The sequence below is a fragment of the Cupressus sempervirens genome, chromosome 10, assembly GCF_028749045.1.
Source record: "Cupressus sempervirens isolate cs-2001-9-10 chromosome 10, ASM2874904v1, whole genome shotgun sequence".
Classification (NCBI taxonomy): domain Eukaryota; kingdom Viridiplantae; phylum Streptophyta; class Pinopsida; order Cupressales; family Cupressaceae; genus Cupressus; species Cupressus sempervirens.
In genome coordinates this window covers 95,740,219-95,766,006 of record NC_143127.1, presented here as the reverse complement: position 1 = coordinate 95,766,006, position 25,788 = coordinate 95,740,219, and the positions used below count along the sequence as shown (strand labels likewise).

Here is a 25,788-nt window from a genome sequence, read left to right as displayed (position 1 = left end):
TTCCCTAAGCCCAATAAACAAAATCCTTGCAGCAGAAGTGATCACTCAAAGGTAAATTCAGTAACAAAAATTAAGTCCATTTCATTTCCATCGGCCCTCCTCTAATTTCGGCTTTTTCTTTCTTTCTTTCAACGCTTCATATGGACTCAATACTTTGGAATTTACTGGCTGCCATTTGTTTTTATGTTGATGCCAGATATATTTGTTCCTTCCAAAAACTAGTGGATCCTTTTCAATGAATATCACCATTCGTTGCTATACATACTACATAGTTCAATGGTTTTGTCTATTATTAACATCGATTGAATAATTAGTTATAGCCAGCAGTGCTTTTCATATATATTGCTGCTGCTGTTGTATTTTCCTTCTGAATATGGTTGGCTTCTTATCACTGTATTTATTTGCTGGAAAATATGCAATTATGGAATTTGATGTATTCTATGCATCATGCGTTCACCACAGCAATCCTTCCATAGCCCATTCGATACTTTTAATATCTCTTTCTGTACTGTTTGTCACCCTTTGTCTGATTTTATCGGGCCACATCATTTACCGTAAATAATTGTTAGCTAGTGTTGATTCCAAACTTAATCTTCCATTGTTCTATTGCATGTTTGACCTGTGTGTATTTTCCAGCACTACAACTATATTAAATTTAACCTCTGCCTTCTTTGAATCTGCACCGGATCTTATCACATATCTACAATTTTCTATCTGTGAGGATCTTTCTCCACAACCCGTCATTCTAAGTATAGTGCAATTTTTCTTCATTCATTTGCAACATGTTTTGATACCATGTCAATAAATGGAGGACCACCACAACTGTAATAGCATTGTCTTCTTTCCTGTATGTTATCTGACATGAAGTTTACTTTTCTTACAAGTCCTTTCATTGTTCCCTTCCGTTTGCAAAAATTATGAAGCATGGTTTCTCTGTTGTAGTGTCTAGACTCTATATCTTTGCTTCCAGAAAATGTTGATTGAAATTATTAATTGCTGACTATATCTCTATCCATATCTTTTTCTCATTTGATGTAAATTTCTTCTTCTTTGTCCATCGTTACTCTCTTTTTTGCTGGTCTCTCAATTGTATAGATTTGAGTGCATGGAATCAGTTCATTAGTGGAGAGTTGTTCATTGTGCAATACTTAACTGTATTAGAAATTTTTCTTAATTTACAGGATGGCAAAATCATAGATCTCATACTACCGAAATGTCCCCAGTTGGAACTTAATAAACATTTCTCTCATTAAGCTATTTGCAGATCTAATCTTTTATATATCTGGATTTCTCCTTTATGTAATTATTTCCATTTTAAATACATATTTTTATGTTCATATTCCGCAAGATGGCAGGATCATGCTCTAATACCATTTGTAATGACCCCTTTTTGGTCATTCACTTATTTACCCTTTTTTGTTTATTCGTATGCTATTTTTCAATATATTTTTCCTGATGATCATTACCAACATTTGCATTCAATATTTTTTTATTTTTTTTTAATTCCAAGAGTCACATCTTTTCAATATAATAATTATATTATAATAATATAATTATATTAATTATTTATTTATATTTATATTTAATATTTATATTTATATTTAATATTTATATTAATATCACAAAATATTATATATTAATTATTTATTTATATTAATATCACAAAATATATTATATTAATATTTATATTATAATATATATTAATTTAATAATATATCAACTATATTATTAGATTATAATACTTTATTAATATAGGACGTTGCTACATATAATTATATCAAATTATTATTATTATAATACGATATGTATGATATTATTATATGATTATAATGTAATATTACTTTATAAAATATTGCTATTTTAATATCATCATTAATATTAATTTATATAAAATATTTATTTATTATTTAAATTATACGCTAAAATGGGGACATCACATTGTTCGCCCTAGTTACCTTTCTCGACGGTGGAGTCATGCCCTTTCTATCTCTTTGGGTTCTTTCAAAGTTGGTTCTCATCGTCTTCGTGCTCAGACAGATCATCATACTGATAGAGAAGAACAGATCTGTAAGCTGTGTACTTTAGCCGAGGTTGAGACGAAGACTCACTTTATTTTTCGGTGCCCTATCTTTTATGAGATCAAAGGGAGATTTTATTGTTTGTTCCAAGACTGCTTCTCTCTTTCTGCATTCTTCAATGTGACCAGCGGTGTCTTGCGCTCTATCTTCAGGAAGCCACTTTGCTCAGTGATAGTGCTTTATAGTCACTGCTTCCTCATCAACTTTGCTCTCATCAGCCTATTACTGCCTTTATTGCACTCTTAACTCCTTAACGGGGTGTTAAAAGGTCGACTGCTTCTTCTAGTTCTATTGGTCATTCCAGATCTGTCAAATCTTGCAGTGGTTACTTACGTCAACGACCCTCCTTCACGGGTTCACAAAGACAGTTCAGGGCTCATGTTCACCTATAGTCTTATCCTTCTATGACTGATTTCTTTTTGCCAAGGAAAGACTCAGTCTGCTCCTTGTCCTTTCTCTTCTTATCCCTTGTTCTTTCTTGTTTTTGTTCGCTTTTCTCGGATACCATTTTGTGCTCCTGTTGTTGTCAACTTTCTGGTTGTAAACTCTCAGTCCCATAGACCTTTTGTGGTCTTTTGTTGGGCATTAATAATCTTATCTTATCTTATCTGCCTTTCTATGCAAAACACACTCTTGTGGAAATTTTGCATGTTTTAAATAACATGTAAGAGGCAAAATGCACTCTCTTGGAGAATTTGCATGTTTGAAATAACATGTAAAAGGCAAAATGCACTCTTCAAGCCTCATTATATATTTTAAAACTTGCTTTTGGAGTCTAGATGCAAAACGCGCTCTTGGAGTGCCTTTGCATGTTTTAAAACTTGCATGTAAGTACCAATCCATCATAAACGCACTCTTCGGACTTCATTACATGCTTTAAAATGTTATACCTTTAGAGCTTGCATAAGCAAAACGCACTCATCAAGCCTAATTACATATTTTAAAACTTGCAACATGGACAAACAATGCAAAATGCATTCTTGGGCCCTCATTACATATTTTAAAAATATGCAATATGTAACATGTTTTTGACAATTTTGACCTTGGAAAGCCAATAGTGTGGACTCAAGATGTAATTACATGAAAAGTGGATTACATGTAAAGGAGGTTTTCTATGCAAATAGACTCTAGGAAGTCCATTACATGCATTTTTGTGCAAAATGCACTCTTGGAGGTTCATTGCATGTAGACATGTAAATGGGTTGAAAAACATGTATATGCACAACTTAAGTGATAAATTAAGCACGTGTCTAATTAATTTTTGAGGAAATATCACTTAATTGGGTCAAAAATAACATTTACACTATAATTAGTATATTATGTGCAAATATCATTTCAAAAAGTAATATTTAACTTGGATGTTATAAATAAGACAAAGTAACTCAAAAATAAATCAAACTATATAGTTAATAAGTCACTTAAGTGAAAAATTTAAAGAGCAACTCAACATGAAAAATATAACATAAAGTGCTCTATAATCATTTAAGTGATTAAGCAAATTAAAAACATAACATAAAGTCAACTTATGTTATATTTTATAAAAAGCGAATGTCAACATTAAAATATAACATGATATTTTAAAATATGCAATTGCATCTCAAGATAACACATTTTGGGCACCTAAAATATCATATCTTTTGACTGCCAAACCCAATTAAGCCCTAAGATATACCGAATCAAAGGAAAGACCGAAAGCAAGGGTTTGAGCAAAACTAAAAGACCAAAAGCATTCAAACACACTTGAAAACACAAAAAAATGACATTAAAGGCTTCATAAATCAAGCATAGGCTTAAAAAATATGAAAAACAAAAAGGACTTGACAAAAGTCTTCAGTAAAAGGATTCATTTTACAAATTGGGGTCGATTGATTGATCAATGTTAGCCAATTAAATAATGAACTATCTTAGAGAAAACTAAGTTGAAAAAGTCTTTAGTAAAAGAATTCATTATACAAATTGGGGTCGATTGATTGATCAATGTTAGCCAATTAAATAATGAACTATCTTAGAGAAAACTAAGTTGAAAAAGATTTGTATTGTTACCTACATTTTGTGGTGACAAAATGCAAGACAACAGACTTTCTATCTCTATTCTGAACATCAGACTTATTTTATAGTGTGACTAAGGACAGAGATTTTAGAAATGTAAGGAGTGGAGGTGAATCACTTTCTGTGTGCCAAGCTGATATAGATGTACTCAATTCTTTAAAACAATCAGGGGAGAATATTGCAGTTGAGGATATTATTGCAGTCTAACATATTGATGGAGCAGAGTATATTCTCTGATTTGCATCTTTGAGTGAAGATTAAGAGGTGTTGTGTAGTGCCATGTGTGTGCTAGATTTCATAAGTTATTGAGTTAGTGCTCTTCAACTGAGGCTGGTGCCTCAGTTGACTGGAGTTGATGCTTTAGTGTTTGAAGTTGGTGCTTTGAAGTGGGCTAGGGCCCAAACTGGATTAGGTGTCTCAGCTAACTGGAGTTGGTACTATGAAGAGGGTTGGTGTTCACTGTGGGTTGGGGCTCACTTTAGTATTCTGGGATGGTGCCCATTTTGTTAATGAAGATATATTGTATCTCGTTTCTTAAACCATGATTTTTTACTCCCAAGTGTTTTCCACGAGAAATCGGGTGTATGCATCTTCATGGTTGCTCACTGTATGTTTAATGAGGTTTCATGAAGTTAAAAGTTTAAAAGTTCTAAAATACTGATTGACCCACACCACCCCCATCTCAGTATTTTGTGCGCTTTTCATTCTCCCCAAGCATATCAATAATGGCCTCCTGGCTGTTGATCAAGTGGTAGAAACTGTCTCTGAAAATGTTGAAGCATTCTTGTTGCTGAATAATGCACTTTGCATAAGTAATTGGATGCCAATTGATATAGGAAAGTAGCGTGGCAATGCACTGCCAAAGCAAAGGTATATCAGCACCTCTCTCTCCATTTTCACAGCCAGCCCTGCTAGAGTGCCATTAATATTGGCAAGTGGAATCACCAAAGAAGAGTGATGAGAGGATTGCTTTGGCAGAGTAGTGTTAAGACTAGATTGAGCTGGTCACGTTGTGGTGAGGATGGCCTCAAAGAGGTTTCAGCTGCAGACAGGGTGTTCTTGGTGGTGTGCCAATACTGATTCCAATTGATTGTAACTATTATTTGAGAACTTGGTTTGGTCAGTCAAACACAGCACAAGAAAAAACTAAGGAGAAAAGGATATACAACCTAGCTTTCTCAACAGCAGAGAAGCTAGCATGTTGATTGACTGTGAGTCTTGAACCATCAGCTCCTTGTTTTTCAAGCCCCATTACTCCTCTTCAGCAGATTGGAGAGGTTGTAAGTTTCTCATAGTGTTAATTTGCAGAATTTTTTTTCTTTCCTAGGCTTTTTCTTGTAGCTTTGGAGAGGTTTATTTGGAGATATGAGAGATGAAGATTTGCAATACTAGCCTAAAGAGGATGCAACGCCTGTTCCTAGTTAGAAGTTTCATTTAAATTGTGTGCACAATTTCAAATATTAGAAATTGCAGTTTCTGATAATTTTTTACCAGTTATAACAGATGAACTGAGATCTACGGTGACCCCGGAAAATATTATGAAATAATTAAATTGAGACAATAGGATCTCTTGACATTCTCTACATACGAACTAAACACATGAGGGAATGCATTAAAGATTAAATAATATAGAGAGGAAACCATTGTATCCAGAAAAACAGATAAAGATAGCATGTCCAGCACAACAGTGGTGCTTGATAAAAATATTTTTTATTGTCCAATTGTTACCTCATCTATTCTTACTGGCAACTATCAGCTAAGAAGTTGACAAGCAAGCTGAAGCACAAGAAATACTGTGCAACTGCAATACTATTGCCATTCAGGTAGCTACTAAGAGACCGAGCATAAAACACTCAAAAGATATTTGAAGGAAAAATATCTTATAACAGATCTTGATAAACACTATAACATCCAGTTAAACCAAGTACAAGCTACACCCCAAGGTCCAACAAAACAACATGATCTGAGTAAAACTAAAGTAAGAAGTACTCAAGACAGGAAGCTCCAATAAAAGATTGGAAAGTGTATGCAACTGCACTTGTTTGACTAACATCCATGTGCCATTCAAAGAAATTGTCACCGTGCTCATTCCAAAGTCACAAAAAAAATCACTACTTTTGATGTGAGCTGAGGCAAACATTTTCAAAGCACAAATCATTACTTTGAGAAACTATAGTGCAGGAAGTGAATATTCAGTAATGTCCGTGCTCCATTAAATAAATATGGAAATGGTGAAAAGGAAATAAATATATGTGTAGATGATGAAACAATAATATATAAATGTGGAGATAGTGAAATAACAATATGAAAATGTAGAAATGGTGAAAAGAAAGTATGTAAATGTAGAAATAGTGAAAAGGCAATTGTGTGCGCCCAAGTGTGTGTGTGTATGCCTAGAAGAACATGATAACAATTGTATGAGCACATACTCCTTCAGCAAAAGAAGACGCTACTAAAACATGTAACAATGATTGTAGAAATGGTGAAACAAAAGTATGTAAATGTAGCAATAGTGAAAAGGCAATTGTGTGTGTGTGTGAGTGCGCGTGTGTAAGCATTGGAGAACATGATAACAATTGTATGAGCACATAATCCTTCAGAAAAAGAAGAAAATACTAAAACATGTAACAATGCTTGAATTAAAATAGATTAAACTCCTATTATGAAGTTTGCATATGCCTTCTGATATAAATAATTTCAGAACCAAAGATTTAACATGGGGCTTTGGTTGTTGACATGAATAGAACGGATATTCATGTAAACAACCAAAGCCCCATGTTAAAAGACTGGATATAAACCCAATGAAAATTGGCTGACCAATTCTAAATCATTACCTGTGGACTTCCTCCTTGGCCTTCTGTTTGTTTATTGCAACATTGAACAGTACTTATATTTTCACTCAAATCCTGTATTGCTTGACAATCATTTTCATCTTTAGTTTCTGAGATCAAATCGCGTATAGAACAATCACCCCTTTCTAAACAAAAGCCCAGCCTAGAACCTTTAATACTTTCTTTCTTTACGCATTTAGAATTTTCATCAGCACAAAACACCCATTTCTTCAGCACTGGTTCTTCACTCAATAGAGATCCTTCTTCATGATGCCTCTTGTTTGGCGTTACAAAGCCAGTGAGCTTTGACTGCACCCGTTTTGTAAGCGAAACCAATCCCAAATCTTTCAATCCCCCCTTTGCTGTTTTTGACATAGAAGACATTGAAGATTTTTTCACCTCCCTTAAAGAAGAGTGGTTCGGTTTTGTGAGCTTAGGAGGACTAGCACACTTGAATGCCGTGAAATCAACAAGTGGTGTGCTATTCTCAGGTTCACGTGTATCGGACATTGATTCAGTTAATGCATCGTCATCTTTTTGGTTCTCAGGATTGTCCTGCATCTCATCTTCCTTGGGTTCTTGAAACAGATCTTCCTGAGAATCTGACCTACTTTCATCCAAAACCAAAACTTTATTATTTCCATTTTCAATAACATCATAATCATCTGTGAAAGAGGATTCCTGCTCCTCCAAACTACAGGGTGACACTGATGAAATGAGAGTCTCCCTCACCTTTGAGCTGATTTCAACATTATTTATAGAATAAGTATATTTACTGGGAGCATAAATCTTATCTAAAGACTCTCTGAGCACAGACATAATAGAACCTTCATCGTGAAGAAAAATTTTCCTCTTGTCAGGAGTTATATTAACATCATATGCTGCAGTAGGGAGGATGAAATTCAAGACAGCCATCGGATATTGCTGAGAATTATAAGATTTATAAATTTCATTCAGAAGCTTTGTCACTTTAGGCATGTCCACAGGACGACCATTCACATAGAAGAATTGCCTATCACCTGAAGCCCGTCCACTTCCAGATCCAGGCTTAGATACAAAACCTTCAATACAACATCCATCTGAGATACAAGAATTTAGAGCTGTCAAGCATGCAAGTGTCTTGGTGCCAAAAACTGTTATTATATTGTCCTTGACAGAACCACTTCCTTGTGTTCTCAAAACCACAATCTTGGGATTCCGACCTACCACATTACTGCACACTAATCGAACTCCTTTTGCAATGAGAGCATAAGCCTGGAAGAAAAAATACATCGCCAATTGCATTAGACAAAATATAGATAAACTATTAAAACTTATATTGAAGATTACAGGTCAAATTGTACAACTTGAAAACATTGGTATAAGCCATAACCAAAAACATCTTTAATCCATAACACAGTTAGGAATCTTGACCAAATTTAATGTCTATGATACTCATTGATCCCTATCATGTATGCACATAATTATGAGGGATTCGTAAAATAAAATAAAAGTCAATTGAGCGATGTGACCAAATAATAGGCATTGCTCAAATTTACAAAATCTTTTGGAATATAATCAACACAAAATATCACCAAGTTCAACATAGATTCATCAAAAGATGAGCAGAATATCAGGCTTAGATTATGTATACCCTTCTCATAAAAATTAGAAAATTTATAATATTTTAGTGCATATTGAAGATTCTATTTGCATTTAGTTGACTATAATGTGCTAAACATTTACGATAACATCCTTCCCTAATATAAATCAAGATACATGTCAAAGTGGCTTGGCACCTTATATAAGAAAAGCTTTGTGCAAATCATCAAACCTTGGCCAACCAAAGTGAACAACAAAAACATAGAAAGAACAAACAACAAATACACAAAATATAAAATATTATTTTCTTCATTCATTTAGAAATCTCAGACAGTCTACTTGGCAGAAATATATAGACAAGTCAAAACATGTATCGTCCTAAACTTATCCTTTGTAGTTGAAGGAAGGACCATTCATAGAGTAAAAAATAGTATGACCATCCCTAATCAAACCAACTCCGATTCAAACATGCATGTAAGAAGGGTCCCTTGTTCAGCCAGATAACTTTAGCAGAGAATGCCTACTGGTTGCCCGCAAGAAATATTTTCACTTATATCAAGTTGCAGCTCTGAGATGTTGATTTGTGAATTGATGAGACAAGTGATGCATCCTCTTCATTCTAGCTTCCACTTCAACAATAGGCATGAGAAAGGTTAGTCAACCCTTCTCTATCTAATAACTTACAAGTTACTAAAGAGCACACAATTATAATGAGAGGAGGGGTGTGATGTCCCCAATTTTGCCGGCAATAAAGTTTGGGAGATTAGCCTATTATTGTGATCCTCATAGGATAATTATTGTAGATAGAGGGTCTTCTGAGGCAGTGGCTTGGCTTGGGAGGGTGTTGTCTTCTCCACAATTCAGTAAGTTACAGGTTGGTTTTTGTTTGGCTCAGATCGGACTTTGTTTGGGCTTAGTTTTGTGTACTTATTCGTTTGTGGTAAGTTGGATGTTGATTGGGATGGACCCAGTTCAGTAAGTTACAAGTTGGTTTTCATTTGGCTCATATCGGACTTTTCTTGGGCTTAGTTTTGTGTACTTACTATTTGTCGTAAGTCGGATGTTGATTGAGATGGACCCTTTCTATTTTTGGAAAGTGCATTTGGTCACATGGAGAAATAATAGGTCATTCCTATTTCAGGCAACATATTTAAATGAGGAGTATTTTGGGAGTTATTATATTTTTAGTGGCCAAACTATTATTAAATCATTAAATGTCTTATTATGAAGTTATAATTTCACTTAAGTAGAGGGCCGAGTCATCATGGGAAGGGACCATTATTTAATTAATTATATGCCTAAGCTAAGTAATAAAAGTTACTAAAAGAGTTGTGTTGGAAAGTTTCAAGAGCTGAGTTCTTTTGGGAAACTTTTACAATTTCTGAAGTTGAGTACTTTTGGGAAACTTCTGTCAACAAGGGATTATAAATATGAGCTCATTTCATTGGAAAAAGCACACTTGAATATTTATTTTCTTTTGATGCCTTTGTGGCTAATCTGAGTCTGAAGTTTGTGCCCTTGCTGAAGTATAAGGGTTTGATTTTTGGTGTGCATTTAATCCACAGCTGAAGTATTGTGGATTAAATTTGGACACTTGTTCAAGGCTGAAAATCTGAGTCTTCTTTCTATAAATGTTGTTGCTAAGAAGACATTGAGGAGTAAGGAGAAATTGATAGAACTAATTATTGTGTATTATATTTGTTGTTGGGCATTCGAGATTGTCATTCCTTTTGGTGTTACTAGGTCCTATTATTGATCGCCTATACTACTAGAAACAAGGTGATTTCACTATGAAATTTGGCGCGTCATTTCCAGATTTCGCATCACTCCTATTGGAGTTTTGGTGTTTTCAGTTTCACTGCAGATTTGGACTGCAAAAACTACAAGTTCCTCAATATAAAAAGAAATTGATTATTGTATTAGCATTCCAAGTTATCATTAGATATCATTGTTAATTAAAATCTGCAGACTTTTACTGAGCATAGAAAGCGAATGGTAAATTGTTCCTGGTTCATCGTTTGTAGAATCATAACTTATCTAGCAGATTTTTACTAGAAATAGATAAATCATTGATTAGTTCAGTCTAAAGGAATTTACATATACATTCAGTAGTAGTGGCAGATATTGGAGTATGTTTGCCAAGTGTTTGACAAATTGTCAAACTCTTGAATTTGTTAAGAACTGGATTTGTTAAAGTTATAATCTAGTCAGGGTTATTACAGGGGGGTGAATCGGTATAATAATAATTTTGCCGATTTAAACATTTATCCATACAATTAACTTCAAATGCTGGAATGAACAATTATGCACATAACACAATAACACAAGATTTACATGGTAACACAATGCAAGGGAAAACCACAGCAAATAAATATTTTTATATAAACTTGATCTTTTACAATATTTTGTAGGCGCCAACCTACTAGAGGCTACAACCTCTATATTTATGAGCACCGATTCACTGGAAGCTCCAACTCCCACACTTCACAAGCTCTAACCTACTAGAAGGACCTACTCCCACTGTTGTCTTCGTGAGCACCAACCCACCACACACAAACTTCTTCTCCACCTTAATAATGTTGCTTGCTCAATAGATGATGGATATTGTACAATTTGTGATTCTGTTATTCGCACTTCTTCTTTCTTCAACTATAGGTCTTCTTTCCAAAAGATCTTCAAATAACTAAAGTCTCATATAACTCTGCAATAACCAGGGTCACAAATTTCTGCCTTATAATCTGATATAAACTTTGTATACATTACTGATATTGTATTTTATAATATGCTTTCTCTTTGGTGAATGATCTCTGAAATGTCTTCTTTATACTTGCTTTTATATCAGATATATATATCTATATTCTTTTTAATACATTTTGCTCCACAATACTTACATATCATTTATTCGCTCTCTATCTGCTCATTCTCAATACTTCACACTTATTTATTTCTTATTTGTTCCATAATTTCAAATAAACTTCTTTTCTTTTTATACTTTCTTTCTCATTCACTGCTGCGTTCTTTTACTTCCACGGTATACATTATAATCTTATTTCATCTTCTTTTTATTCATATAGGTCTGAAACTGCTGACATCTTCTCCACACTTCTCTTTATAATTCCTTATTCATATATCTCATCAAAATGCACATCTGCTTCTTACATCTTCTAATTTTTATTTTTAAACTCTTTATATATAATATACATGATTCTTCGTCGAATCATCATTTCTTTATTGCACCCAGTGGCTTTTCATTTTAGATGTAGCTTATGTAACCATCATATTTTAATTATAAGTTTAATCCTTAAGACTGTTAATGTCCTTCCCTTACCGTTCATATCGTCATATTTTAATTATAAGTTTAATCCTTAAGACTGTTAATGTCCTTCCCTTACTGTTCATTATCTTTCAATACTTTTAATACTCTCTTAGTGTATTTGTTTGTTTTCATAGGTGCCGCCTGCCAATACAAGATGCCGTCAATGCATGTTCCCCCTTTATTTTATCAGGTCTTCACAAAAAATTTAGACTGAATATTTTGTACGAACAGCAGTAGTAGACCAGTCTCAAGATTATCGAACCATCCTTTGTCTTGATTAAAGATGACTTCTTAATCTATCATCTTAATCTCAAAACAACACTTTTCACCGTCATCGCATATAACTGTCCTCTGACTTTCTTATTTTAATTGATTCCTAATTTTTATTTTTATCACTGCCACCTTGAGTCAAACTTGGAAGATTTATTGTTTTAGAAGTACCTCTGCAATATGCTTCGATACATCATGTTTTGTATCTGCTCTATCTTTGAATCGCTGATATATTGTATTTTTGTTTGTTGTAGATGTTGTCATGGCACATTTATCTTTCTTAATCACTGAATATAAATATTTTGTTTAATATTCTTACTGGTCTTTGTTTTTTATCGGGACTCCTTTTCATCACACCTTAATACAATTACTTGCCTCTGATTTTGAATAAGACAAGCCAAATTTGTCTTTTATGAATAAGATATAGAGATAAAAAAGTCATTCTCATAATAAATCACTCCACAGTCTATTTTTCTTGCTGACTTGTCTCTGCTAACTCTTTCCTCAATACATCGTTGCTTTTATGCTTGACTTGTTTTGTCCTTTTTGACTTTTGTCTCATACAGATTTTTACCGCTGCATCTCTTTCTTATTTTATTTTGTCTTTATCTGAATTTTGTCTCATTCTGAGTTTTGATTGCTGCATCTATCTTATTTTATTTTGTCTTTAATGTTTCAATTAGGATCATTGTCCTATCTGAATTATTCCCGTCTCTCACTATAATCAGTGGTCTTCATATCAATTTTTTAGCTATAATCACTGATTTTCATATTAGTTTTCTGCTTGTTTTAGTCACTGTATATAGATTATGATTGCAACTTTATTGATATAAATATCAAAAATATTCAACTCAAATTCAGGTACATGACTGTTGACTCTAACAGACTGCAAAAGTATTTGGTATCAATTTCAGATCATATTGTTGACCATTGTCTTGTAATCTCGGTCTTGCATGTGAACAACATTTCTTTTCCAGGTGTAGATTCTTGAATGATGGTGATAGTTTGACTCTGCCTGTAGACATGTATTATAAATACCACCATGTATCCATTATCTTTGCGCTGTCCAACATCTTCTAATATTTGATTTTGCTGTTTGAACTCCTCTCAAATAATCATCGTTGGCTTGTCATTGCATATCCTTGCTCAAACTCAATTTCTATCTATTCAGTGCCAGGCATACTCATAATATTGATTCCATTGTCATTGATATGCACGTTTCAGACTATATGTGACTTCAAGGATTATTGACGTGTGGTCTATATATTGCTCTCAAATACACATTGAGGTTTGTGCCTTCAAAAGATCATAATCACATCTTCAGTTTTCTTCCATAGAATATTTTGTAATGTCAAATATCACACATCTTTGTATATTAAATCTTGCATCTCCTTGATCACTGTTCAAATGAGAAATGATATCGCAGCTGGCATCTAAATATCCATTCACTTCAAAGTTTGACCTTTGACATTGATGGTGGTTTTGCTAATAATTTTATACTTGCTAGTGAAGCCCTTTGACATCAATGACAATTCTTCCATCAGTTACAGCATAGTTAAGTTGCTGAATCAGGTACAAGTATGGGTATGTGAGTATGGTCTCCGATACGACATTTTTTTTCTGGAAAGGCTGGGTATATGTTCTTTGCATGGTCATACCCAAAATGTATGGCAGCCTAGAAAAATAATTAAGGTTAGGAGGACATGTAACACACATATACTAAACAAAACCATAAATTACAGTTATAAATTTAAAATAAAAATTATAATTTGTACTATTAATAATAAATACAAGATATTTGAACAGAATATCAAAAAAAAAAAAAAAAAGGCAAGCAGAGCAGACATCATTAATGCAAAAAATGTGAATTTTGCGATAGAAGACAGACAACCATGCGATCAAGGCTGGAAAGCTAGGAAGATAGGGATTTTTGAGAAGAAATCAAAACCTAATGTCTGTTTGGTGCCACATCCACTATCAGAATTCCGAAACCCTAGCAAGGAGAGGAAAAAGTTGGGAAGAATCCGCATTGATGTACCCCCTTCAACAACAATCTCCATGCAAAGATCAATTATGCTGTAGAAACAACGAACCTGTATTCGGTCCTAGATGAGCAAAATGAACTGGAACATCTAGACGCAAAGCAAATAAATTTTAAAAATTCAAGAGCCACTTCAGCAGAAATTCCGACAAATGAAGCAGAGAGGATAGGATTTAAGACTGTGACAGAAACGGTTGGGAATGTCAGCACCCGAGCCACTTTGGACTTGAATTAGGTATCTTCGTTCCATTCCTACCTGGAGAAGATTAGTAAACCTCTGGTAAAACCCCAAATTCCTGATTATGAATCTCCTAAACTTTTCAACTCCTTGAGCTCGCATAGTATTCGCCCTATCATTTGCTCTATGGCAACCCTTGATAATCAAATCCTGGTTTTTTAATCTCACTAAATATGCAGAACAAAATAAAAATGCTTTGCTTTCTATAACAAACGAATTTTCATAACCAAATTGAAGACACCTAAAGATCTATTGTCTCCTAACTTAATAAGTAACTGATTCCATTTTATATGACATTAACAGAATAAAACTATGATAAACAACTATTACTAATCTAACTGTATTTCATGTTCAGCCGAAATAAAGAAAACGACAAATAAATAAATACAATGTAAACAAATTTAACCGTTCTAACTGAAATAATATTCAACTGAAAAATAAAGTAACGACTATCTTCCTTAACTAAGTTCATACGTAATTGAAAATATACAATTTCTTATTCAATTTAGATGACAATTTAACTACTTCATTTGAAATAAAGAGACACTATAATTTATTCATGCTAAAAGATTAACAAGTAAAAGAGTGAAAAACATACAGTAATAACAAAGGATCCTTTATCTGGTTGTGCAAGCTTTGGCATTGGTGAGAGGAGAAGCATTGACATAGGCTTAACCTTCCAACTTCAGACCATACTTATCCCTACACATCCTAACATATTAGAATGGCCCTCCCTACCTCGAGATTGGGCTTGAGATGTTCTTCAATCCAGCCATCCGAGTTACCGGGTGGTCTTGAGTGCCCAATCACTTATACCTATATAACTGACGTCTACGAACATCAAGTGATCATAGAATGGCACATATGCCTATAAACTACCTTGGCCAAGGATTTCCGTTTGGGTTCAACGACCCAGTCACCACCACTCGACTTGACAACAGATTCCATTACAGAGACAGCATGAGCTATTAAGTGCTTCATTACATAGTTATTCATATCTAATTTCATTCTTGGTTCTTGCAGGAAAACTCCACCTCTTCACCATCCATGGCTTCTTGCCGGTGAATCCTAGGTGCCTGAAAGATTATGATCATTCTGTTATTATTTACACCTCTTCACCATTCCATGGCTTCTTTCCCGATGAATTCCTTGGTGTTTGTAAGATTTTGAGTATTCTGATATTATTTACACCTCATCACCACTCTATGGCATCTTGTCAATGAATTCCTCATGTTTAGAGATTCTATAAGTATTCTGATCATGTTCGGAAATTATGATAGCATGATCATTGATGTCGGTTTATACAATTATTCAAGTTTTTACAGCTACCATTTGAATTCATAAATGATGTTTAATCACAAGGATAATCGATGAAGATCTTCAATGAACCCTATGTAATGCAAGGAACCAACAGCAATATATTATAAATTTATCTTAGTCTAACAATGCATAGCCGGCTATGGTCGGGCATTCAAATCAGGGAAAGAAGAAATTATGTATATGAAAACGTATTTGCATCATTCTCAGCTCTATCAATATGTAGCCAACAGCAATCAAAGAAGGAAGAAACTATGAAACACAAACGCATACGTTATATTTCTTGTGGCCAACTACAATCGGGCATATGCTTAGCAAAGGAGGGAATCCTATGAAATACGATCGCATTAATCATGACCTGTAATTGTGATTGTAGTTGGTCTGAACGTGGCTCCTCATGTGCTTGGTTGGAACCCCTGTTGGCAAGTTGTTTCACCCGCTAGCTCTGAGACTCGGGTTGCGGAATGCAAAACGTTGGTGGAGAAAGGAAGAGAACAGAATTATACAGGTGTGCAGACATAATGAAAGTTTTTGACTAAGAAGGAACTCACAGCTTGAATGATTCACACGGCTTAGAAGGAAGACATAGCAACATGGAATAGATTGATGCTGCCTTGGTTGATTCACAGCTTGTTATAAAGGCTTGCCGAGACTCCTCGGCTACTATCGGTTTCCAAGATGACCATTCGAATTCAAAACATTAATTCGATTTTGAAAAAGAGAGAAATGAAGAGGGAAAGAAATAAGGAGTTGAAGAGTTATAATTTTTATTTTATTATAATAATACGTTCACATAAGTTTATTGATGAGGTGACATCATTAGATTATATTATTATAATTTATTGGTGCCATTTCATTTTTATATTTGTGTTCGTATGTAAGTGTTTATTATAATGATATGATAAAAATTAATAAACAATCTCCAAAGGTATGTATTATATTTTAATTTAGATCATTTTATGTTTTTCTTATATTGTTTCCTTAATAGCTCATGTGGTCCCATAATGTAACCTGTGGACAAGTCTTTGTATCCTTTTCAAGGAAGTCTTAGGTCATACCTGCCAATGTTATACCTGCCAATCCTAATGACTGAACCAAACAAACATCCCATTCTAATGATCCCGTTTAGCAATGCTTCCCCTCTCTTCAGTCTTCTCCTGCAATCACCCATGTAAAACATTCTCGCCAAAATGTAGTAATTCAAAATAAAATATATTAATCGTTAATTCAAATCAAACAATTGTTAATCATCTAATAACAATTATAGGTTACCGACCATTTCATCAACAGTTAGTACAATGTATATAAATAACTAACTCATTTCACATGATCATGAAAAGAAATAATTCGTTAACAATTGGTACAATGTATATAAATAACTAACTCATTTCACATGATCATGAAAAGAAATAATCCGTTAAACCAACAGTTATGATAAAAAATTAGGGCAAAATTTGGGATGTAACATTTTCCCAACAGATAGGTTTTCTATCTGATTCCTTCGCGGATCTCCCGAATCTTTATAAAAGTCACCCTAAGAAGACTAAGATAACAAGCCTCAATTCTTCCTTTGCTACACCTAATACATATATTCCTCCTCATCACAGAAACTCTGTATCCAAATATCTTGTTCATCCTGATATTCAGCCCCGCTCGGCTCTTAAACCCAATTCAATCAAATCTAAGGAAAAATTCATTATTATTAGTAATCAAGATAGCCCAGACCGTTGGCAGGAGTGCCAAAATGTTGGTTTATTTGCATTCTGGAATGGGCCAAAATCAGAAATGATCACTTTCATCAATTGGCTACAGGAATTCTGCAACAACCAAGGAAGATCTCTCACCATTCTGATAGATTAGTATACATTCATTATAGTGATGAATATGTCAAAAAAGACTTCCTCTTTGTTTCTGACAGTTATTTTAAAGGATATGCTGTGAAATTCTTTGAATAGATACCAGATTGTAAGGAAGAAATGTTAAACTTCTTGATCCCAACTTGGATCTCACTTCAATCACTCCCACCGGAACTATTGCATACAGAAATTATCAGGAAAATAGGGCTCTCAATTGGTAATTTGATTGGACTGGATGCATATTTTAAATATTGCAATAATATCAAACTATTGATCAATTCTAAGGTAAATAATTTGGAATTCAAACCTATTAAAGTAATAACAAATAGAGCTATCTATAGTTTAAATTATCACAAATATGAAGATAAAATCTCAGAGATAATTAGACTAGACAATGAGAGGAAAATCTCCTTCAAAAAATTGCAATTAACTAGGGATCTTAAAAATGCATTCCCTATGATGAACATAAGGAATCAAAGAGAGTATCAGAGGGATCCCATATATGAGAAAGGTCACCAGAAGATATGTTAGGATACAGCAGGGTAAGTAGAGCCAACATTTGAGAGTGGTGCAGTCAGAATAGATAAGACAACAAGGTCAAGTCCACCAACAAAGATCAAAAGTAGCCCACCCCTAATTCCCAAGAAAGTTCAGAAGAAATCAGTAGAGATAACACAAGAGGCTCAAAAGAAAGAATCTCAAAACACAAAAGTGGAAAAACTCCCAATATCAGAAAATAGCAAAGAAATTATTGAATTACCAAATACAGAGGATTGTAAAGGAACCAGTCCTATTTTAAAAATACAGACTACTTGGGTAAATCAAAGCTCCCAAGAACTTAGTAGAGAAAAAGGGAAAATTACTCAAGATATGGCTAACATAAGGTGACAAGGAACAGTCATCAGTAGCAAATAATTCAAGAAAAGATCAAATAAAGTTAAAAAGGACAAGAACACAAGAATAATAAATGGGGGGGGGGGGGGAAGGAAGATCATCACGAAAAAAGTCGAAACCTCAGGACAAAAAGCCATTGGATAACTTGGTCAATAGTATCGAAGAAAGAGAAAACAACCTCCTATTTGTGGATGAAGTTCCAGAACACAGAAAGCTTAAGTATATAGAAGATGAAATGGAAACCCAGCAGAAACAGATAGAAGAATTTGTGAAGGAAACTAGAATCTCCAATAAAGAGACAATAAACTGGTTCACTAAATTTTGACAAACTCCATCCACAAGAACAGAATCCCCTGATCTTAACTTCAATGATCATAAGGCAAAGAGAAGTGACCAGAGCAAGAGAAAAGGAACTTTTAACACAAGAATTTCAAGAATTTTTAAACAATGATTCGGCAAGGGATGAAGACTTGGAAAGGGCAATTTCAAATGAGATTGAGAAAGATAATTTAGAATTATTAACTGATGAACTGATTCAAGTATTTAGCTTTGAGAATATAGATAAGAGCAGTGAATCACAAAAAGAGGATCTAATGCAACGAGTTTTAAAACTAGGTGGAGACAACTATACTTTCGAGGACTTAAAAAGAGATTTGCTAATTATTGAGGGTGAAGACAAAAATAGTAAAGCCTTACAGATAACCAAAGATGTTCCAATGACAGCTCAAGGTAATAACTCTGAGAAGAGTGGCTTCAGGAAGTTACCAATAACAGATGATAAACTTATAGAAGATCAAATAATCCTTGCAAAACAAATATTACAAGAACTGGAAAATGAAGATAAAGATGAAAAAGAAGGAAAACTATCCAAAATTACTTTAACTGCGCAGGAGAACATAGAGCAGCTGGGTATTCAAATGAACCAAGAAGAGATAAATTCTCCCAAATATGGAAAAATGAAAGCTAAAAGAGGCAGGAAATCTCTTAAGGAACTCAGAGAAGTAGATGGGCAAACAAAAGAGCAGCAAAAGATCAATCAGTTACTTAATGCAGAGAAGGGGAAGATCTTTCCCAAGGAAGTATGACGATCACTACTTGGAATGCTAGGGGCTTAAATGCCCCTAGTAAGAAACGATTACTAAAGAAAAACCTAAAACAATTGAATCTGAAATTATTATACTACAAGAAACAAAATTGAATAAGGAAGAAAGAAACAAGTAAAAAAGATGTTAGGTAGTTGGAACGTTAACTTACATGAATCTAGAGGAGCCTCACGAGGTTTAGACATGATTTGAAATCCCAAGAAAGTTACTCTAAATATATTAAAATCAAATAACACTTGGATGAGCAGCAGAGTCAAAAGTATCAAAACTAACCTACAATTCATTTTAGTAAACATTTATGGCCTAGTCTATAACGCAGATAAAAAACTCTTATGGGACAAAATTAGCATATTTATCAATAATCACAATAATGAACTTATTCTCATAGGTGGTGATTTTAATACTATCTTAAATTTAGATGAAAAAATTGGTGGAACTCAGCAAACTTCCCAAGCTTCAAAAGATTTTTAAAACTGGTTTGAACTTAATAACCTGATCGACATCCCACTTAATAATGGAAAGTTCACATGGAATAATAAAAGGAAAGATTTCTCTTATATAGCTGAGAAACTCGATAGATTTTTCCTCAAAGGAGAACTGAGTGAATTAAATTTCAATATCCAATCCTCAATTCTACCAATAGCAGGATCAGACCACTATCCTGTTAGAATTGAACTCTCTGAACCTTTTAAACCTGTTAGAAACCCTTTCAAGTGTGAAAAAATGTAGTTTTTAGACAAAAACTTTCTAGAACGTATTAAAGAATGGTGGAATCAAAGCAATTTTAAAGGTTCTAAAATGTACAATTTTGTCTCCAAAATGAAAATGCTTAAAGAAAACATACTTAACTGGAACAAAGAACACTTTAATAATATATTTAAAGAAAAATTGGAGATTGAGGAAAGATTAAAAGAACTAAATTTAGAAGTAATTAAAAAGGGGATGAATAATGATAGCTTTTATCTAGAAAAAGAATTACTTGCCAATTAGGAAAACGTATTGGCAAAAGAAGTCTTTTGAAGACAAAAGTCGAGAAAAATGGTTAGAAGGAGACCGAAATACGAAATTTTTCCATAACTCCACCCTTCATAATAGAGCCAAAAGCAAAATATTAAAAATCAAACATCCATTGGGTACTACTATTGAAAACCCGGATAAAATAGCTTATATTTTTGTGAGTCACTTTCAAAACATATTAAACAACTATGATTGCTCGAATAGGGTAGCTCAAGCAAAAATGCTCGAAGCCATACCTAGAGTGGTTACGTTAGAAGATAATAAATCATTAAACAAACCTATCTCCTTGGAAGAAGTCAAATTGGTGTTATTCAACATAAACCCTAACAAATCTCCAGGTCCAGATGGATTCCAGACATTCTTCTACCAAAAATGTTGGGACATTATTGATGTTGATCTTTGGAAAGCCATTGAAGCATCAAGAAATGGAGGATCATTGCTGTCTAAAATCAATCACACCTTTCTCACCTTGATTCCTAAAAAAGATGATTCTGAAAACCCCAGGGATTTCAGACCTATAGCTCTATGCAATACTATATATAAAATCTTATCAAAAATTTTAGCGAATAGACTTAAACTGATTCTCCCCAAGATTATACCAGAAGAACAAACCGGCTTCATTCTAGATAGATCAATCCTAGATGGAATACTCATTATACAAGAAACGTTACATTCAGCCAATAAGAATAAAGTGGCAACCATGTTCATGAAATTGGATATCCAAAAAGCATATGACATGGTTCACTGGAGGTTCTTATGTAAAACTTTAGAAGCCTTTGTATTCTCGCACCAATGGATTAACTTCATCTATTAGTGTATTTCTACTACTAAAATTTCAGTTCTTATTAATGGAACCCCTAAAGGTTTCTTTGACACTTCAAGAGGTATTAGACAAGGAGATCCCCTATCTCCATTCCTATATATTATCATGGCAGAAGCCTTCAGGAGAGCAATTACCAAGGCTCACAATGAGGGGAAAATAAATGGAATTACTATAACTGAACATATCCCCGACATTACCCACCAACAATATGCAGATGATACCATTCTGTCAAGTGAAAGTACAACAAAAGAGGCCCTGAACATCAGGTCTATCATTCAACAGTATATGGAAGCATCGGGTCAAAAAGTGAATGCAGCAAAATCTGAAATCTTTTTCATTAACTCCAACCCTGAAATGGAAACGCAGATCTGCAGCATCATGGGGTATAAAAGGGGTACATTCCCATGTAAATACCTAGGAATCGAGTTAGAAAATGGCAATAAATCCAATAAGGCATGGCAAAGTATTCTGGATAGATTGGATGCTAGGATAGGAGGATGGAAAGATAAATGGCTTACAAAAGCTGGTAAAGTTACCAAGATTAGATTAGTGTTGTCCACTATCCCAACGTATCTGCTCTCCTGCCTTTCTTTGTCTAAACATATCAATAAGAAGTTTGAGGCAAATTTTAGAAGCTTCCTTTGGAATGATTGTGATGACTCAAAAAAATTGGCACTCATAAGATGGGATAACATATGTAAACCAAAGGAGTTTGGAGGTTTAGGTATAAAAAACTTAAATTGGCAAAATGACACATTAGGGGCTAAACTTACTTGGCACCTTTTTGTAGAAAGGGATCATAAATGGGCTCAAATTATGTATAACAAATACCTTAATGCAACTGATCCCTATTCCATCTTTAGGATGAGGACCCTCCCCAAAGGATCTAAAAGTTGGAACTTTATAGTTAAAAGTCAAGCCCTTATTAGTAAATATCTCACTTGGGACGTTGGAAAGGGTGATGAAGCCTTATTCTGAGAAGATTCGTGGGATGGGTATCCCTCAGTAGATAGCTTGGGGATCCCATAAAGCATCAACGAGAAATTAGTCAAACACTGGGGGTGCAAGGTTAGTGATTATAAAATCAAAAAAACTATAAATGGAATCACAAGCTGGGAATGGAAATTTGTGGATAATATAGATGTGGAACCAACAGCAAAAAAAGTATACGAAAAAATAATCCAAAGCAAGAAAATTAAGCAATTAGAAAGGAACGACAATCTCATATGGGCAGCATCAAAAGATGGTAGGTACAGTGTTAAAAATGGTTATAAAGCTCTCATTCACACCCAAAGATGGGAAGAAGTGGAAATGCCACCTAAACTTTGTTGGGACTCATCCTGTTTGCCAAAGGCAGGTTTCTTTCTATGGCTGGCATTTCAGAATAGGATCCTAATGGCCGACAGACTCCGCAAGTTGGGTATTGAGAGCCCATCAAGATGTGTGCTATGTAGACAAGATAACAAAGACACTGATCACATCTTATATAGATGCACATATACACAATATTGATGGGAATGGCTCAAACAAATGCTGGGCTGGAACGCTCCCATGCCAGAATCCCTAGTTGATTTTCTTAAGGGCTGGCCAACAAATAGTAGTAAAGGTATCTATAGTAGAATATGGAATATTTGCCCATCTATCCTCATGTGGGAGGTATGGAAAGAAAGGAATAGAAGAATATTTCGTAACCAGGATACGCAACCAAATGAGATTATCAAAAAAATTGAGGCATGTATAGTTGAGACTTTAAACTCTCACCTTAGGAATATCCAGAACTAGGATGGGTTAATAAAAAAGAAATGGATAAACCTTATTAATCCTCCGCTTATTTATAAAAAGAAGAATAAAGAGGCGAGGGAGAATTGCAGATGGATCCCTCCACCAATTGGGTGGAGCAAGTTAAATTTTGATGGAGCTTCAAGAGGCAATCCTGGTTCTACAGGAATCAAATGTATCATTAATAATGAGTCAAGCAAGTGGATTGCCAAAAGGGCTAAATCCATAGATCCTACGACTAACAATATGGCTGAACTAGAAGCTTTGCAAGAAGGCCTCCAAATTTGCCTAAATTTAGGCTTATCCAAGATTATCATTGAAGGAGATTCATAGATTGTACTAAATGCAATTAGGAAAAGACTGACACCTAATTGGGTCTTAAATTCGAAATTAGAAGTTCTTAATATTCTCAACCTTTTTGCAGATACTCAGATTTGTCATATTTTTTGAGAAGGTAACAAACAGGCAAATCAGCTGGCAAATAAGGGTGCTGATGGAAAAAATATTTTAGTCTTCAATGATTGTTAATATTAATAGGAGTCTTTGGCTCTTATTACATCTATTAATATTTAATCGTAAGCATTCTAATCAACAACATTCAGGAGCTCTAACTATATTCGTATAATTGATCTAGATCAGCCATGTAGAACAACTCAGGTTTTCAGGTCCCAATTTAAATAGCATCCCCATCTTAAGTTAAACCATATATCCTAATACAAACAATATTTATACCTCTCATTTAAGCGCTTATCTCCATGTCTAATAATATAATCTCATTTATACAGCAAATACAGGGGAAGACGGAGAGTAATTATGGATTTGTCAAACCGGTAATAAAAAATTTAATTAGAATATATAAAGTATTGCTAATTTAGATGACTTTCTCATTAGGAGTGAAGTATCGCCTATATAATATTAGCCAATTATACATCAATAGAACTAAATATTTCTAAAAACATGCTCTTTTTATCCCCCTTTAACATCTAAAGCCTTTTTCCTTGACCTTTCTATCATGGCGTGACACCTAGGCTCATCATGTTTCATTTCGTATTGGCATCACAAAGGTGGCATCAGCTGATGTTGGCATAAATCCAAGTGCTTCTAGACCCTTCGCTTGAAGATTTTTGCTTTTTATACCTTTTTTATCCCTGTCCCTTTCAACCTGAGCTAGTTTTAAACTTATTATGGATAACAATATCAGTGTATTCCACGTATCGGAACTATGGACCATGGCATTTCGTGGCAATGTGAAACTCGAGAGATGGAGCCGAATGTTAAAAACCAATGGATAACATGACGAGGATTGCGGTGAGCAGTGCCCTAGGAGAAGGCATTTTCAACTACAATTTCTCATGGAGAACAAATAGTGACATCATAGGGGCATTCATAGGTTGTCTGGCCAGAGCGAAAGTTGAAAAATGGGCAATGATCAGACTTTGCCGTAATATTTTTTATCCAGTTTAGTGTGTGGGATTGGAAGAAGCCATTATGAGTTTCGACGAGAAACTTAGGACTCCTCTTCCAGAAATGTATATGGCGCATCCACTTGGGAGATTTGATCTGGCCATTGTACCGAGACGCCCTTCTCTGGTTATTCAAGAGTATGCTACCTTTAATCAAGTGTGGCCGAAAATGGACGCTAGCAACCATTTTCTCCTCAAGTGGAGAGGGATCATAGAGGATGGAAACAAAGCTTGGCTCAAAAACTACCTTGGCATTATATCCACCCAAGTGTGGAGCTGGAGAATCTGGAAGCACTGGAATTCTGCATCCCTAACATAGAAAAATCAAGCAAGGAAAAGATCGTCGACAGATTTCCGCCACACTTCCAATTTGAAAATCCCAAGGATATTGCAGAAATTATTATGGTTTTCTGGAAATAGTAGTTTGATACACATGCAAATTATGTGTGGATGACAAGTTTTTGTACTCCAGTAGTCAGGTTGAGGGTTCCCCTATTTTGTTTCCTATGTTTTACCCTCGGCCCCTTGTGTTTTGTTTTGGTCTTTGTTAGGTCCTTTTCGTCTCTTCCTTTTAGCCTTGAAGGCGTTTCTCAAAGGTTGCCAGGTTGGTATGCCACAGGCAATAGTTTTTTATTTCAGAATAGTATTATAGATAGTATGCTTTGTTTATAGTCTTCGTAATGTATTAAGGATAATATTAAATCTAATATAGGTTGTAGCTTAACACATCGAATTTTGGCATCCTTTTTAGAAGATTAGCAAGCTTGTCGATGTTGTTTAGTAGCTCGAGTTTCCCCTAATCCAAATCTCTGTAAATTCATGATGATATTAATATATATAATGACTTTTCTATATCAGTGGTGATATTAACTTTGCCCTTTTGCTTCCTCTGAATGGTGTAGTGTATCTGGATCGAATCTTCTTAGGATTTACTCTTATTTGCTTAATAATACTGAATTCTGATTTTAGCTACGATAAAAGAAATGTTTTGTGAATATAAGAGAATATCATACTAATCCTAATAGTAAAACTGAGCAGATTTGAATGGTCCTATTATCTCTAAAAGTTGCACCCTTGACTGAATTTGAAAATTCAGTCAGTCACTCCGAGAAGCATGGAACTACTCTTGGGT

General features: G+C 34.3%; 1 protein-coding gene across 3 annotated transcripts in view; it reads right to left on the bottom strand.

Annotated features, from left to right (window-relative positions):
* PMS1 (DNA mismatch repair protein) overlaps positions 1–25,788 on the bottom strand; it is a 274,373-nt gene that overhangs the window by 134,888 nt on the left and 113,697 nt on the right. For all 3 annotated transcript variants that reach the window (XR_016357014.1, XM_089804597.1, XM_089804596.1), the window contains exon 4: positions 6,962–8,212. Coding sequence is in view for 2 of the 3 variants with exons in the window: in XM_089804597.1 (XP_089660723.1) it covers positions 6,962–8,212 (1,251 nt within the window). In the remaining variant the exon portion in view is untranslated. The remainder of the gene's footprint in view (positions 1–6,961; positions 8,213–25,788) is intronic.